The sequence below is a fragment of the Tauraco erythrolophus genome, chromosome 2, assembly GCF_009769465.1.
Source record: "Tauraco erythrolophus isolate bTauEry1 chromosome 2, bTauEry1.pri, whole genome shotgun sequence".
Classification (NCBI taxonomy): Eukaryota; Metazoa; Chordata; class Aves; order Musophagiformes; family Musophagidae; genus Tauraco; species Tauraco erythrolophus.
The window spans coordinates 116,477,640-116,495,019 of NC_141466.1; the positions used below are offsets into that span (position 1 = coordinate 116,477,640).

Consider the following 17,380-nt stretch of genomic DNA (forward strand, 5'->3'; position numbering starts at 1 on the left):
AGCTGATAGCTATTTTTAATATATAAAGATATTAAATTGTTTTGCCCCATATTGTAGGATTTACTTTAGAGGCTTACCTCTAAAGGCTTACCTGTATAACACTGAAAAAAACAGATAATGGTCTCTTTTTCTGTGGGGACTCATTGCACTACAAAAATATTGCAAAAGTTTAAATGCTAAGGTCAGTTGAGATTACAGAGGAGGCGCTGCAACAACAGATTTCAGAGAGCTGATTGAAAACACTGGGCTGATCACAGCCATTTACAGATTTATGTCTAATTACGTGAATATAATACACTCAAAACATTTTTAAACACTAGTCTTGTTTGAATTTTTAATTTGAATATTTTTAAATTTTATTTTTTTCCAAATTTGCCTGAACTTAATGATAATTTAAAAAAATCAAACAGAAATAGATTTGAACAAAGGAGTTTCTTTTCCTTTGTTCTTGTTATGTTGCTGATAAAAACGGAAAAACTATTTTGGGTCATGCCAAATGATTCTTCCATTGATCATTTCATTGAGGAAAACAATAATCACATCCTGAACTTTCCTCTCTTGCCACTTGTGTGTACAGTTTTAACCATGACTGCCATTTCATAAAGAAAATGCTACAGCTGCCTTTATCTCTCATTTAATTATAATATAACTGTTCAGATTTCTCTAGAAAATATTTCTTAGACTATTCCTGCACATGGTGATTCAGGCTACCATCACCTACCTCAGAGAGAGGAAATGTTAATGTCAATGAAATTATCAGGGAAATATTTTAAGTGTTTATGCTATGATAGTTGCAATTGGACATTGCCACAAAAAGGTAACTAAAAAATTATATTTATACACTCAAATACGTATGCAAATACTTGTAATTTTTAGAAGGCAACATATAGCTAGCTACCACTGCTATCCTACACTGTGGCATGATATACAAAGGTATTGATAATGCTTTGGTATGGATTAAATCAGTTAATTAGCAAGTCCATCACATCTACAGAAAATGTATTCAGACTGTCGTATTTCATACCTCTGGGAGCCTGGAATTAAACAACTAAGTCTTAGTATTAATGTAAGGAATTATCAGCTTTGCTGAACACATTCAGTCTAGCTGGATCTCCCTAAAGCAGTTGGTAAAAATCCCAGACACCTAATTTTAGTGAAGTTGTGGCCTTGTGTAACATGGAGGCTGGATCTACACTAGTTTTCTCAAAATATGACCAGAAATAGACAGAAGGAAGGGGGAATATTCTCTTAGCGCTTTATACTTATTAACTCCAGCACATTTCGTGAAAATCACAGGAGAATCTGGAGAAGAAAAGAAAAGCAAATGATCAGCTCCCGAATCTATTCGGTCAGTGGAGTCACCTATGGCTACATGGACAACAGAATCTCACTCTTGCTGTTCCCAGCATTATCATAGCACAGATACTAATGCCCTGCTTTAAAATCCTGAAAATAATATGCAAGTGTCATTTAAGATATGTCTAAGGCCATTTATTATGACCTCATCTTTTTTTTTTTTTAAAGCAGGAAAATGTCAGAATAAATATGTTCTCTATATTTATAGCATTATGCTGGGGGCTGAGCAAAACCTCGTGCAAGCTGATGGGCATTTCAACAACCTTGTCAACCTCTTCAGTCTTCCTTCTTGACAGAATCCACCCACAAAATCCCAAACACTTAGTATGTGGTTAGATTAAAAGATGTAGCAAAATACTGCAGTACATTATACCTTCATATCTTTTGTTCCCCATGCAAGTCTTTTTTCTTCCTGGATCTGTGTATGTCAGCACCACACAAGCTCTTCACATGGGCTTTCTCCTACACAGTTTCTGCTCATTCGAGAACTACTTCTAATTTACCTGCTAAATGTTCTCCTAGAACCTGGTACTTCCACTCCTGTGTTTCTAGATACAGACATAATCCTTAATGATCTATCTTAATATAATCCTTAATAATCTATTTGAACATAGCAAAGCCAGCAATGGATTTCATCCTCACCCCACTGTCATCTCACAGCAGGGAAGTACTCAGCTAACTTATTGCTGAGAAATGAACTGGAGGAAGACAGTATCATTTTCCCCAAGTCAGACTACAAACCTAGGTCTTTGGTTTCTGTTTAATTGGTCAATATATCATCTCATCTTCTCATCATTTTAAGGAAATTATTTCTGTATCTCAGTGGTATAGTTAGATCCATGAGACAACTTCAGTTCTTCTCTTTCTCAATGCAGATATCCCTGCCCATCATTTATGTACCCTCTTGGGTGGAACTGGCAAGTCTCACATTTTTCTTCTTTAAGTCTCTTTAGAGACTTTACTGTTCACCTTTGCATTAAAAAAATTCCAATCTAATAAATTCCTCTGGGTTTTAGAAGTATGCGTGTGTATGTATATATATGTGCTTGCAAAACTATACTGCAAAAAAGAATCATTTCAATAGAGTGGTTAAAAAAAAAGGAAAACTAGGCAAAGAAATAATACACTACCTGCACGCAAAATTATTTGTAACAGAATTGCAAATACTCTAGGTAAAGAGCATGGAGACTTAACTATTAGAAATTCTTCAAGTCTGAAGCAACGCCCATATATAAACAAAACCTGAGCTCAACTATTCAGATCAAATGCTGATACCAAATGGAATGAAATACTTAAAGACAACTTTAGCTACCAGATTAAATGAAATAAGTAATAAAATAATTACTGATTTATTCAAGACAGATGTAGAATGTTGGTACTGCTCACGGGGGGGGGGGGGGGGAAGAAGAAAAGTACATTTTTTTTTAATAAACCTTCCGTACTAACTTATTAACAGAACATACTCCCAAGAGTTATTTCATCAAAGAAGGTTATCTGCAGTCTATGAAGCAGGTGTCCCGTGAATGAAGCTTTGTTCTTAATAACAGTAAGTGAGCAGAAAGGCTTCACACGCTACTGGCACCATCCTATTTAGAGAAACCTCCAGTATATAATACGGTTGTATCACCTACATTTTGAAAAGTTCTAACACATGTTTGATGTTCAACAAAACATCAGACGACATACTGTTGTAGATGGGTCCTTGCCAGCCGTGCCTAAAAGCACACTGGACACTGCAACCCGCAGGAATTAACCTGAGCGACATTGACATACATGTAGCACGGAAACCGTTGTGATCAGTGTTTGCTGCAGCAGTGGGACTGGTCCTTTGCTGCAGCACCCTGGGGGGTCTGCCTAGGCACAAATACAAACTGGGCACAGAGTGGGTTGAGAGTAGCCCTGAAGAGAAGGATCTGGGGTTATTTATAGATGAGAAGCTCAACACGAGCTGGCAGTGCGCTCATGCGGCCCAGAAGGACAACCACATCCTGGGATGTATCAAGAGAAGCGTGGTCAGCAGGTCAAGAGAGGTGATTCTCCCCCTTTACTCTGCTCTTGTGAGACCCCACCTCGAATACTGTGTCCAGTTCTGGTGTCCCCACCATAAGAGAGACATAGATCTGTTGGAGCATGTTCAGAGGAGGGCCACAAAGATGATTCAGGGGCTGGAGCACCTCTGCTACAAGGACAGGTTGCGGGAGCTGGGATTGTTCAGCCTTGAAAAGAGAAGACTTCAGGGGAACCTAATAGCTGCCTTCCAATACCTGAAGGGAACCTACAGGAAGGCTGGGAAGGGACTTTTTACAAGAGTGTCCACTGATAGGACAAGGGGAAATGAGTTTAAGTTGAAGGAGAACAGATTTAGATTAGATTTTAGGAAGAAATTCTTCGGTACGGGGTGGTAAGACTTTGGAATAGATTGCCCAGAGAGGTTGTGGATGCCCTGTCCCTGGAGGTGTTCAAGGCCAGGTTGGACGGAGCCTTGAGTAGCCTGATCTAGTTGAGAGGCATCCCTGCCCATGACAGGGAGGTTGGATTAGATGATCTCTAAGGTCCCTTCCAGTTATACCATTCTATGATTCTATGATTTAAGCCATCCTTTGGCAGAGGTCGGTACCCGCTTTGCGTTCCCACTGCTGGGAGAGGAGAATCACATCCTGACTTGGTCTACCTTTCTTTCCCTCACCTCTGAGGAATCACAGACAAAAGTAAAGAAATAAAATGTATTATTTCGTGATTTCCAAAAGGCAAACCTGTGAGCCAAGTATGTAAAACACACCGTACTTCAGTCACAGAAATCCACCAAAGGAAACGGGCTTACCACAGCTTCTGTGAGCGATAAGGGGACTGAACGACTATCGCTTTTTTTTCACAGAAGAAGCTCTCAAGACATAAGGCAAGGATTTCTATCCTGCAAGGCTACTGACAATCAGTAGTGGCTGTAACACCCGGCCTTTTCAGCCATCCCAAACGCAGAAAAGTGCGTAACAGCTACGTGACTGTATGGTTATGGGTCACCAACTCAGCAACAGCCTCTTCCTTCACCTGGGCGAAACAATCCCATTTCTGCATAATCTTGATGTAAAGATGTTTGGTTAGCGTGCTGGGAGGCACTGAGGGGGAACAGCGGACAGAGTATGAGACAGAACCAAGCACCGCTTCGTGTAAGAGGACCCTTCCTAAGAAAGCGGTTGGAAGAAACAGCCTGTGATCGCAAGGGAAATATTTCTCCAACAACAAATCACTGGCTCAGTTTGGGGGTGACTTGGCTCAGCAACCATTAGATACCATGTCTCATACTATGCAAAGGGATGTTTTAGAAATATTACAGCGCTAATGTGACATGAGCAACATATTAGGAAAAAAGAAACGCAACATAATCTGAAAAACACGCTAGGATCGAGATTATGTTTGCTCTACTTGAAAATTAAAATTCACTATATTTAAAAGTCATCATGAGTCAGAAGACTGGATAACACCGATTTGGGTTAAGAAAACCCCACACAATAAAGCAAACTTTGTAATAAATGACCTTGGTCATTTGAAAGTAAAAGAACAACAAAATCAAAGCTGCAAGTGGCCTCAGATCCTTTTCTTCCCCAAAGTGAACTTATAAAGAAACTTTGATTTGTGACCAATAAATCAACAATTTAGACCAGTGTCTTGAGATTCTTTGGATACTAACAGTGTTGTAATTTAATTTACAAACTTTTTTTTTCCCTGTTCATACACACTGTAGGGTTTTTTTTCAAAGCAGGTCTCAAGGTTCTAGACATATCCCACTGGCTTAATGGAAATGGCATGGTTTGGCTTCCTTTTTGAGAGACTGCAAACCTATCCCAGTCAGCTTTCTCACTGAACAACAACGAAGAAGGGACATCAATGGAGGGGTGCCAGTGAGACGTGAAGTACCATTGCTGATCAAGTCCAGGCATTTTTACGCCTGTAGTTTCCCAAGCAGCTGGTTAAGATTTGCTTTTGGTGGCCCAGTGTGCTACAAACTGCCAGCATGAACCCTTCCTCTCTAACGAATGCTAACAGCTAACAGTGAGTCTTATCCTCTGAGCTTGACACAAAGCAAAATTATCTGTAGACTATAAAGCTAACGATAATTGCTGTTATTTAGGAGTTCAATGGCAAGGCTACATACACAAAAGCGTGTACTTCTTAAGTAACTAACTTTCTTGCACATTAAAGATACTCTGTTACAGTATCTGTATGTGTAAACGTCTTAGGATAAGATTTTGAAGAATATTGAAGTAATATAGAAACATTAGTGAGTTTGAGGGAACTTTTGAAAACCTCACCCTAAGCACTCATTCACTTTATTTTTCTTTTTAAACACAAAACAGGGAAGAACATGGCTCTACAATATGCAACAGAAGACCAGGACGGGCACCAGAACTCATGCAATTTGGCTTCTCTGTGAGCTTAATGTCCTTGACATGTCCATAATGTCACTATGCCAATGCCAGATTTGACTAAATTGGTGGAGAGATTCAATATTTATTAAGAGGAACAGACAGACAACCATGCAAACACATAAGTCATATCTGAAAACAACACCAATCAGCCAACCCAACATGCAGGTGTGCTGAAAGCTGCATTTCTAAAGCCACCCTATTTATATAGCTCCAGCGCTCCAACTGAAAAGCCAATATTCAATATGCTAATACTTTACAGGAGAATCGGAAAGTCAGATGTGATCAGGTAGCAAATATTAAAACATAGTTAGAGATTTTTAGTGTTCAAGGCATCTTTTTTTTTCAGAGATTTTGAGTGTCAGTATTAACAATTACATTTTCAAATAAATAATCAAATTATCAAATATCACTAGAAGAAACTAAAAAAGCATAGTGTGATAGTTTAAGAAAAAAAAAGAAAAAAAAGAAAAAAAAGAAAAAAAAGGAAAAAAAGAAAAAAAAAGAAAAAAAAAGGAAAAAAAAAAAAAAAGAAAAAAAAAGAGGCATGGGTTTCCTGCACCTAGTTGTTTTTCTGTCTACCTGCAATTAAAATGTGAGCACTTTCCCGACTACCATATTTGCATAGAGATCCTACTGCAAATGAGATTTGTCCTTAACACTTGAATTCCCCAGGTTCTGTCATCTAGCGAGCATGTATGGGTGCTGAGCACTGTGATGCTGGAAGCTATGGGATTCATTTTACACTAGTGAGCATCTGTTGAGTCAAATCCTTGTGATTTACCAGACCCCTGGGGAAGAGCTTTGCCTACTGGGGCCGATGAGTTGCGGACTGGTTGGTGTGAACATCCAGAGGAAGAAGCAGAGGCACAAAAGAACCTAACCCCAGTGTATAAGAATAGGCATTGCAAACCATACAGCAGATATTTTTAAACCGAGATGGGTGGAAAATGCTCTTCCTCCTATTAAGAACATTAATTTCATGATTAGTGTGTCTCCATAAAATATATGAACATCTCCCATCCTGTGTAAAGGTCATGGACTCAATTACCATTCTTAAAATAGAGCTCTTTCAATGGAAGACACTCCTGTCTTTTTGAAATGCTTGTTTTTATTTGGCAGGTTAAGATGCTGAGCCAAGCCCATCATTGTCCCTGCTACAATGAATGCCATTTAAATCCACTGCTTCAATACACGTAAAGAAACATACCCTTCACCTGATGTATGCCCTCCAAGGCAACTGACCAAATTTCAGTTCATCAATTTAATATGAAGTCAATTTAATTCTGCTTGACCAAAAATCAGTGCCCATTGTTCCAAAACATGCAATCATCTCACAGTATATTGCAATTGCTGGTTAAGTGGCTTAGTGTTATTGATAAGAGCCCACTCTGACGAGAACAAAGAGGACTGCCAGAATCCCTTCTGAAAAATAAAAAAAGCTATTTTGCACACAACTTTCAGAAACGGCTTCCAACGCATGAGAGCAGAGGCTGCTCTGTGGATGGGCTGTCGTAATCAAATCCTTAGAAACAGATGAGAAATGAGCACATTTTTCATGATTTACTATCACTTCATTTATGATTTCCAGTTAATACAGATCCACAAAGCCATGCCAAAGAGATACTAAAGGCCTGATTGTGCTATCCTAATTCAAGCAAAACCCATACTCAAAGTCCTTTTGAAGCCTTTCTGCTTCTGCCAACCCTTGCAATTTTTATTGCAAGCCTTGCAGTACTTGTTATTTTGCTTAACGTTCTGGCTCCTGGAGTTATACAACATATGAATCTCCTTTGTTTTCAATTTTAAAAGAAGTTCATTGCCTTCATGACTGAATAGAAAAACTTGCAAATGAGACTTTTAAAAAGCATCAAAAATAAAAGAGAAAAAGAAGAAAGAACTGTATCATTTTGCTGATTAACTTCATAAAGAGGCTGATCTTCTTAGAACAAATTCATGATTTCTGAGCCCCCGTGTATACTTATGGCTCACCAAAAGTTAGCAACACATAGCTGCATATTTTCACTTAACATAAGTCTTGTTCTTATAACACTTAAGGTTGGGGATATCTTTTCATGCTCTTAAAGGTCTGAAAAATTTTGAGCCTCCTCTCGTCCAGCATCAGGGGAGCGAAGGACCTCTCCCGCAATCCTCAGCTCCTGCACCGCTGGCCATGTGTTCCCCCAAGTGTTGATGGCAAAGCGAGACACAAAGTAGAGAAAACCTCTCACCGACCACCCAGCTGGTGCTGATTTTGCACCAACTGCCCAAATGGGACCAACTGTGCAGCCCAGTCCTTAAATTGCCTCCTTCAGAGCCTACCATAAGCTATGCAGTGATCCTACAGGACAGCTGTAGCTCAGGGGCTGAAGAGCCTGGACCAAAAAACAGGCAGTAAACTATCCCTCCCACCATGGCTGCAAATCCACACGTCGCTTTGTTAACACTGAAACAGCGCGGTGCTTGCATTATTTCCCTCTTCCTCCCATCTCCTAGTTTCCACCCTTTCTTTTTTCTCCTCCTTACCTGATACCTTTTGTTTATTCTGTAAGCTATTTGAGGCAGGGGCTGTCACTTCATAGGTGTTTATGCAGTGCCTTGTGTGAAGGCTGACAGCTCTAGATACCATTATAATCAAAAGGGTGGGGAGGGGGGTGGTGGGATTTTTAAGGCGCTAAGGAAAATGAGGCATTCACCTACCACTGACATTCAATAGGCTTTGAGTACCTTTGAAAAAATCTACATTTTCAAGTATAATAATTAAGATGTCTGTCATCACAAAAACATCTATTGTTGAAATATGACACAGTCTCCAAGTAGGTAAAACCTTCATTTAGAGCAGAGTCACTAACAAAAAGCATGTTTTTTTTTTCCAAAAGCGCTAAGACCTCGTTTGTCTAAAATGATACACAACAGTATTCAACATACTTTCTGGAAGTATCATGTCGATCTTGCAACACATATTGCATTAGTTAGATATCTGCTGAGAAGCACACACTCCATCAATTTAAGCGCTAACATTGTAGGTTTTTTTAAAGAACATTTCCTATAAATAGAGATTTAAATGATCTTCTTTAAGTATTGTAATCTTTAATTGAATTCAATACCTCTGCAAATGGAGCAAACAATCTCTGACTGATTAGATCATTTGCTTCTATTCTATTTCAGACATGCACTGGTTTGCAGTAATGTAGGGTTTTTTCATTAGCAACTGCTGTTGAGCTGCGTATTTCTTCAGTAACCTAATTAATGCTAGAAAGGTAACTTTTCTTCTTGTGCATTACAGTATGTTAATGTAGTTGACACTCTTGCAGAGGTTATATATAAATAAAAATCAGAAAAAAAAATGTAAAGGACAAAAGTGAAAGGGAATGCAGAAATTAAAAGCAGATTTTTCCTTGAGATGGTGAGCGCCTTCATCTCTCAGCAACATCAAGATGGAAAGTGATTACTCAGCACCCTGCAGGACAGTCCCATGAGAGTCCTGTGGGTCACTAGCGCAGAAATTATTACATGCAGGTAGAATGAAAAAACAGGTATTAATGAAGAGAAGAAATTATGTCCTTAAGTTGATTTGGTAGCTTCCTAGTTCTGGGATTTTTGCATTAATAAGATAGCACCCTGCAGACAAATTTCAGCTTTGACTTTGGGATGTTATCAATCTCCTTAAATCAAATCACAGGCCTGATTGCAAACTGCGTTCTAGTGCAGTCCCTGACTAATTAAGTGTATAGTCAGAATGACGACACAGATCCTACCAGGCAGGATGTTTAGATATAGCTGAAGTAAACCACTGTGTATTATTAATGGCAAGAAGGGCTCAGTTATAGACTCAGAATGCCATGTGCTGTAATGGCATTAAAACCGAACACTTTCCTCAAAAATGTTGATTTCAGGCTCTTAGATACAGAAATATTCCTACCAAGTTGTTTCAAATGCGCTGCATCAAATACTTGCACCAGTCAGGCTAATGGGTGAGAGAGGTTGATTTATACCTTCTCCCTCAGAACATGCTTTGGTGAGATGCTGTGCATCTCTGGATGCTCCTGGTGCCTGCACAAGGCTTACAATGGTGGGACATCAAACAGCAGGTGCTCATGGTATTTTGGTGTAGCCACTTCAGCCAGGAGGGAATGGCACAGTTGCACTGAGGTCACTCTGCTCCAGTGGCAGCGAGGTGCTCTAAAAAAATTACTTAGATGTTGGTAAGGGCCACACCTTATTTCAGGCACCAGTCTAGAAACAGGGGATCGTTGGAAGATCTTTCTGCCTAATTGTCTGTTTCCCCTCTTCAGAAAAAATTACACTTCGCCATAGTTGTTCGCTTAAGAAACTTTTTTCTTCACAAAATATGTCATTGGAACACCTCAAAAAGAAAAATCTCAGTGGCTCGACATCCAAACAAGTGAGTAAATCATACTGGGGAATATTCCTGGAAACTGAGGCTAACTGGCCAAGCAACTATACCAGTAAACTCTCATTGTCCACAGATTGTAGAATCACAGAATGGTTTGGGCTGGAAGAGAACATGCAAGGTGCCAACTGAGAACGGTCCCTGGGACGTTTTTCCTCCAGAATCATGCCTGGGAGTTACCAGAGAGAGTGTCTGAAGCCAAAAGCATTCTTGGAACTGCTAGAACAGTTTAACTTGGTTTAAAATTTTAATTTAGTAGCATTAATTTAGCCCAAATTCTTCCACACTGTGAGAGTGTCCTGCACTTCTTAGATGCATTTTCCTCTATATAAATTTGATGTAGTCTTAACTTCATTGCTGCAAAATACTGAGATCAGACTGGCTGGATAATAAAGTAAGAGACACTATTTAAAACAGAATTAATAAAAAGAAAATTTATTGCTTATCTAATAAAATACTGTAGCTTACTACAATAATAATTAAAAAACCTGCAACCTACTATCTACAATGGATGCTATTTTTTGGAGGCTAGTATCTCTAGTTGGGTTTTAGTTGCCCCCCCCTTTTTTTCCCCCTTTGGGATTCTCATGAAATTTAAATAAAGAATGAAAATGCATAAAACCTGTGTTTATTTAAAAATACAAGTCAAAATGCTTTCTTAAAAGCTCACTTTTAACTTAAATGTTCTGCTTGAGTTTATAAAATATATAGTTTTTACTTTCACATCACTGTAGTTTTCAGTCCATAGTATACAGTGTACAAAAAAACTACAGACAGAAAAGCTGAAGTGTTGAGTTTGATGCCTCGATCAAATTCAAACTGTGAGTTGAGGTTTTACACAGAAAACGGGCAACTTGACCTCAGCCTCCCAGCCTAATCAGCATGTTCCCCTCCATTCTTGAGAAAATTAACCTCATTCATCACATCGTGCTTCTGTTCCTCCCTACGGCTCCTGACACTTTCTTTGCTGCTTGTCCTACTTCTGGATCTCAGAGCACAGCTGTCATGGCTTGATGGCACAGTGGGCACACAAGCAAGCGTGTGAACCGAGTGAACATACGAAAAGCTTTTAGCAGTGTACCTTTTTTTTTTTGGTTGTTTTTTGTTTGGTTGATTGATTTTGTGGGGGTTTTTTTAGGCACAATAAATATAAAAGAATCTTCTCTGCCACAGAAATGTCCTGGTAAGTTTTAGGTTTTTAAAGCACAAAGTCTGAATGTTGTTACTCAGGGTATCCACAAGATGAAGGTACTTAATTCACTCACCTGTTTTCCCCCCACCTTTTCCCAGTAACTAAATTCCCCCACATACTATACAGAGATCCTGACAAAACCTGAAAGTTACTAAATATATCACTAAATTCATGAGATGCAAATAACCTCAATAAACAGTAAACAACAGCCTTTGACTTGGAGCCCGAGTTTCCCAAGGTGCAGAGCACTTTTAATTGTCTCTGCTGCCACTGCCTCTTGTGAGAAATTCTGCCCAAGAAGATAATCAATCACGGGACTAGAGAAACGACTAATTCCTTCTTTTCCAGCCTCTTCCAACTTTTTGTCTTCACATTCCTTCCTGTTCCCTCTTCAAACTGAGTCTCTTTTCTCTATCTCATGGCTAAAGTCATCACTTCATTTCACCATCTCTAATTCCACATCTCCTGCATTCCTACACTGAAAATAATCCATATAAGTCATCAAAGGAAGAAAGAGTGCACCGCTATGAAGATGGATGGTAATAAAACTCAGCAAAGAAAAACCTGAACTGGTAAGTTTGCCCAATTTAGAACAACAGCGAAGTTCTTACTTTCCCTTCAAATGCTGATCAACATCGCGTCCATGAGCCGTGTACGGAACAGAACTTTTATCTGTAATTCATGCCTTTCTTCAACAGGAACAATTCCATCTGCAGAGTGAACGTGATACACGAAGCCACACTCAAAGACAGGAAAATATTTGCAAAAGGCAAGGAAGCCGACTAACCTGACCAATAGGTTCTTTAGTCGGGGTCTTTCCTCTTCTAGCGGTGCTCGTGGCCAAAGTGGTGGTTGTTTCCATGACTGACGTGGACATCTCAGACTGCATCGCTGTGGCTGTGGACTCAGTTGTCATAGAGGAAGGCACTTCACCAACAAGTCTCACATTTCCTTCTATCACGATGTTGGCATCATTTTCAGCTGCCATATTCAGAACTTTCAAGCCATTGTAGTAAAGACCAGAGAGCTGGCCTTGGAAAGGATGGCCACGTTCCTTGCCTCCAATTTTTATGGTTGCTTGGCTATTGAAGATTGTGAGCTGACGCCCTGTGAAGATAATATTATATACATGCAAAAATGTTGACTGTGAACACTATACTCTACACGAGTGATAACAGATTTTCATGGGGTGAATAATGAGAGCAATAAACTATAAGAAAAGGATTTGACTCATAATTCATTGCTTTTTAATGAGGTGTCCATGAAATGCATAAATTTTGAGAGCATTTGAATTTTTTTAAATTTACTAAGTTTCGGGATTATTATATTTTTGCTAAAAGGCCAATCAAATATACTTGCAAATGTGTTTAGTACTAGAAATGATACTCCTCTCCCTTTTACCTGAAAGCAGCGTTAAGATTTTGGTGTGTGTGAAGAATGCCAGGTTTCTAATTCCTTAAAATTACTTTTTCGTCGAGTCTGCCAACATTTCAAAGTTTTTTGCCACGCAATACAACATCGGGCCTATAGCTTTAAGTATGTACATGTGAGTTTATGTATGTATAGACATATACAAGTATGTATATACACACAGAGAGAGTTTATAGATATGTCAACGAGCCACTAGGTCACGTGAATTTTAAAGAATATGTTATGCAGTAATCTGTCATGTCTCTATATAAGTGAATCAAATATTTACATTTTAATTAATGTTTCCTTTTTGTATTTAAGTGTTTATCTTCCTTCAACATACACACTGAAAAGAAACACATGGTTCACATTGAGTATCTCAGAGGCAGATTCAAAAATAGATGTCTGATTGGCTTTCAGCAAGGCTATCAATTATAGTAAAAGATTTTAGATGTAAAAGCGGCTTCAGAAATGATACACATACCGATGGAGAAATCATGGCACATTTCCATTAAACAGAGAAATCCTCAGCAACAGAACCACTCTTAGTAAATAGAATAGTCACTTTAGCAGATTGGTTTCTGCTCACAAAAAGCATGCACACAACTTTAAGTTCTAGTTTAATTAGTGTTTGTTCCAAAATCCCCTTAGAAGGTTGCAAACGTTAAAGGGACTTCATTTTGATTGGCAATTCATATTGCCCACTATTTAAGATACCTACAGTTTAAACAAATTTTTTTTCAGGACCATAATGAAGATATCATAACTACATATATTTTTAGTTAATAATTTAGATGCTGGAACATGTAATATAATCTATGAATGATTTATAATTTTTGGTTAATGGTTGCTATAAGTACCTTCATAGATTGAGTTAGTGGATTATATTTAACAGTCCCTTTAACCTTAAGTTAACAGGGTAAGATTATTAAACAGCTGGTACTTCTAGAAATGTATAGAAATTATTATACAAGGTATGCAAATATTACTCTATATTTTACTTTTTAAAATTTGTTTTAATTTAGTTTTACTGAAATTTATTTTTTATGTTTATTAGTGTTACAATGAAGTACTACTTGGTTATGTTCAAATTATTTTTTTATTTGAAGTTTTAATCAATGTTTTTTACCTTTGTCGAGTAGCCATTCATCAACTACTCGACCAAGTCGATATGGAATTCGCTGTCTAGCAATCGCCAGGCGCTCGTTATCATTGTTTCCTTTAAAGTTTAAAGAGACATTTCATTGGTTAAAATCTGTAAGGTCAAAGGTTAAAAGTTAATACTTAAAGCTTGAGCTATACAGTTGCCACATGATTTTTTGAAATTTGGAATTTTAAAAAGTGCTACCTAGAACATTTCATGGTTCAGACTTTTCATTCATTCATTTATTTTATTTTAGCAAACAAAATTATTCCTATGTTAATTGAAAATTAGAAATCTGCATTTGAGCTAGGTTATTAAACTTATGTTATAGACAGACCCAAAAAACAAATTTAAACATCATCGAATGGCTTTACAAAAAATGATCATTGACCTCAGGGTTTTGTCTTTTTTGATGTTTCTTATTAACTAGTTAAACATGTTCAGGTGAAACAGGTTTAAGTTTTCAAAAGACATCCAACCTCTCACTCCAGGTTAGTCATTTAAAGAAGACGAACACAACTCTTAAGCACCATCTAAGGCACACTTACTTCTGCTGTCTAGAAATAGACCTGCTGTAACTTATTTCCTAGTCAGAAAAAAATACATTCTTATTCATTTCATTTAAATAAATGCCAGAGATTCAAATATATGGTACAGAACAGACCAGGGTATTCACTGATTCTACATTCTCATAGGACACATTGACAATGTCTTGAAGGAACACCAAGGCTTTGACAAAAGTGACTTGCTGAAAGGTAGCCTGGTTCTGAAATGTGGAAGTGCTTTAAAATTTAGCAAAAGGCCATCTGTAGAGTAGGGTTTCATAAATTAAGAACTAACCAGAACTCAGCAATGCAAAACACAAACTTGTCATATTTGCAGAGTATCCATTCCCAATCTGTGCAGAGATCGTTGACTTCTTTAAATAAAACAGTGAGACAAAATAAGGCTGCTACAGACAAAAGTATCAGATAACAAAGAATAATTAGCAAATCACTTTCAATATTTATTGCTAATTATAGCTTTTTGTGTTTGAATGATACAAGTGTGATCCCTCAGAAAACCTTGTCTTCTACTTAAAATATTTCTTAGGAGAATGGTAAACCTAAATATTGCCTTCAATGTACAGGCTTTTGGTAGCAGTAGTATTTTAAACCAACAATACCTTTTTCTTCCATTGTATTGGTTCATATTAGTAAAGAACCTGAGAGATAAGAAGAGCCAGATGAGTAAAAAGCAGTCATTTCTAATTCAGGTTCGAATCCAAAGTCAATCTTACTAGCTCGAATGTGCATACTGTCTTCGACTTGAAAACCCAAGAAAACAAACCAAATCCTATATCTGCAGTGGAAACGTAAGCACAGGATGCAGTAGCACACATAGTGCTCAGAAATACATTTTCTTGAGCTAGAAGGATCCTGTTGGTAATTATCAAACCAAAGTATTATCCAAATTCAGAAAATCAATGTTCTAATTTGTTAGACAATTATGCCCACTATCAACATCACAAGGCATAGCAGGCTTGCAGGGAAGAATCAGTACTGGAGCCCCCAGAAACAGCACAAGCAACAGCTTCTGTGCCAAAAACTATGGTGGTTCTATGCAGATATTTATTCTGCAGTGACATGAACTGCTACTTTCTATATTTCATGTCTCCCTGATTTGGTTTAGCATGGATATAGTTCATCATGCCAAAACCGATCTATTTTCTTTTGAGGGAATGTCCTTTTCCTATTCACTTTCCAATACAGAATCATGGAATGGTTTGGGTCAGAAGAGACATGTGAAGATCTGTTCAGGTTTTGTATCTTCTATTAAAACATATACATACACACATACACACCTGTGAGTTAATAATTTATATTCCCTGACAGTCAGTTACTTTTAACACTTATGTTTAGCTTTTCGATAAGATGTTTCTACAGCTTTTACCGAGGCATTATCAGTTGATTCACTGAATAAGTGAGAGAAAGTCCTATTTCCAAAAGGTTTCCTTAACTTAAAACAAATGAATTATGAGGTTATATTGCTGTTGGGTATGGGTTTTTTGTTATCTATATTTAAAAAAAAAAGAGACAGTGGACAGCATTCTTCTATGTCATTTATAAGAAAAGTCTAAATTGTTCAGATGATGTTTGCGGGCATAAGGAATCTATTAATGCAATGGAAAGAAGTCTCATGGATGTAAATCGTCATTCACTCATTAGATTCACCCACTGTTACTCACTGGATACCTGTCATGAACAAATGCTCCCTAGACCTCAGAAGAACCATATAGTCCTGTCAAAATGAAACACTGTTCACAGCTGCATATATTGGGAAGGCATTAAACTCTATGTTGGTTATTCAACCAGTGGGTGTAAATTAGGTGTGTTTGGTGGAAGGACTCTCTGCAGTCACCAGTCTGGATCCCTAACACTGCAGCATCTCTCTACTGTTATTCCATACGAGATTTATCCTAGACAAGGTTTATTGCTGCCTCCACTTTCGCTACTTGGCAGCTGCTCCAGGACATCTCTACGGTGATCATGGAAACTCCTCTGTGAATTAACAGCATAAATTTAGTCTTGGCCAGCTTACACATTTCTTTGAATTATTTCATTAAAAAGTCCATGCAATACGGACATTTTTTGAGAGTATTGCACCCTATTATAACGTGATTCTATCTATAAATTAGGTTTTATACTAACTGCAGCAGTCTTGCACCACTGGGAGCAAAATACAAATGAAAAGCAAGGAAATAACCATTTGATTTGTAAAGGTCATACAAAAAAATAATTGCTGATTACATTAGCCCATCCGTCATCAGAGGAAAAGTGCATTGTCAAATGCATCTCAATTTGACACTATTATATTAGCTTAAATTCTTCTAGTATATAATATAAATGGAAGGGCTAAGGAGAAATGGTGCAGAACTTATCCAGATATAGTTTCAAGGAGAATACATAGGTTTAATAATGATGAAACTAGTAGACACATAGGTAACTTAACAATTACATTTAACAAAAAAAAAAAATACATAGCACTGAAAATAATGCAAACTACATTAAAAGCAACAAACATCCTATTATTACATCGTGAAAAACACATATCTTTTAAATAACTGTTTCTTCCCAAACAGCTGGTTTGGGTCATGTAATCAGCTACAACAAATCTGAATAGCCCCACTGAATTCAGTAAAACTATGTCCATTTACTGCTCCATGTGGTAATCTTATCTCCAGTAGGGAAACCATAAATACCACATATTGTTTTTCTCAAGAGTATTCAGTGCACATTTTACATGCTTCCTTTATTTATGCTTGTTTTTACCAATATGGTAAACCACAAAGAAACTTCTTCGGTAAAAACACTTCCAAGAAGGTTAATAAATATTTCCATACTCTAGAGAAACCTCTGGCTTTGAGATTTTATTTCTGTTACCCATCTGAAAGATTAAGTGCT

The 17,380-nt window shown here is 37.7% G+C and overlaps 1 protein-coding gene across 23 annotated transcripts in view; it reads right to left on the reverse strand.

Moving 5' to 3' along the window:
* NRXN1 (neurexin 1) overlaps positions 1-17,380 on the reverse strand; it is a 763,795-nt gene that overhangs the window by 88,224 nt on the left and 658,191 nt on the right. For 16 of the 23 annotated variants that reach the window (XM_086630267.1, XM_086630195.1, XM_086630253.1 and 13 more), the window contains 2 exons: positions 13,923-14,012; positions 12,171-12,490 (listed from right to left, as the gene is read on the reverse strand). In XM_086630267.1, the coding sequence (XP_086486393.1) occupies positions 12,171-12,490; positions 13,923-14,012 (410 nt within the window). The remainder of the gene's footprint in view (positions 1-12,170; positions 12,491-13,922; positions 14,013-17,380) is intronic. The other 7 variants (XM_086630300.1, XM_086630295.1, XM_086630283.1 and 4 more) reach the window with 2 other exon arrangements.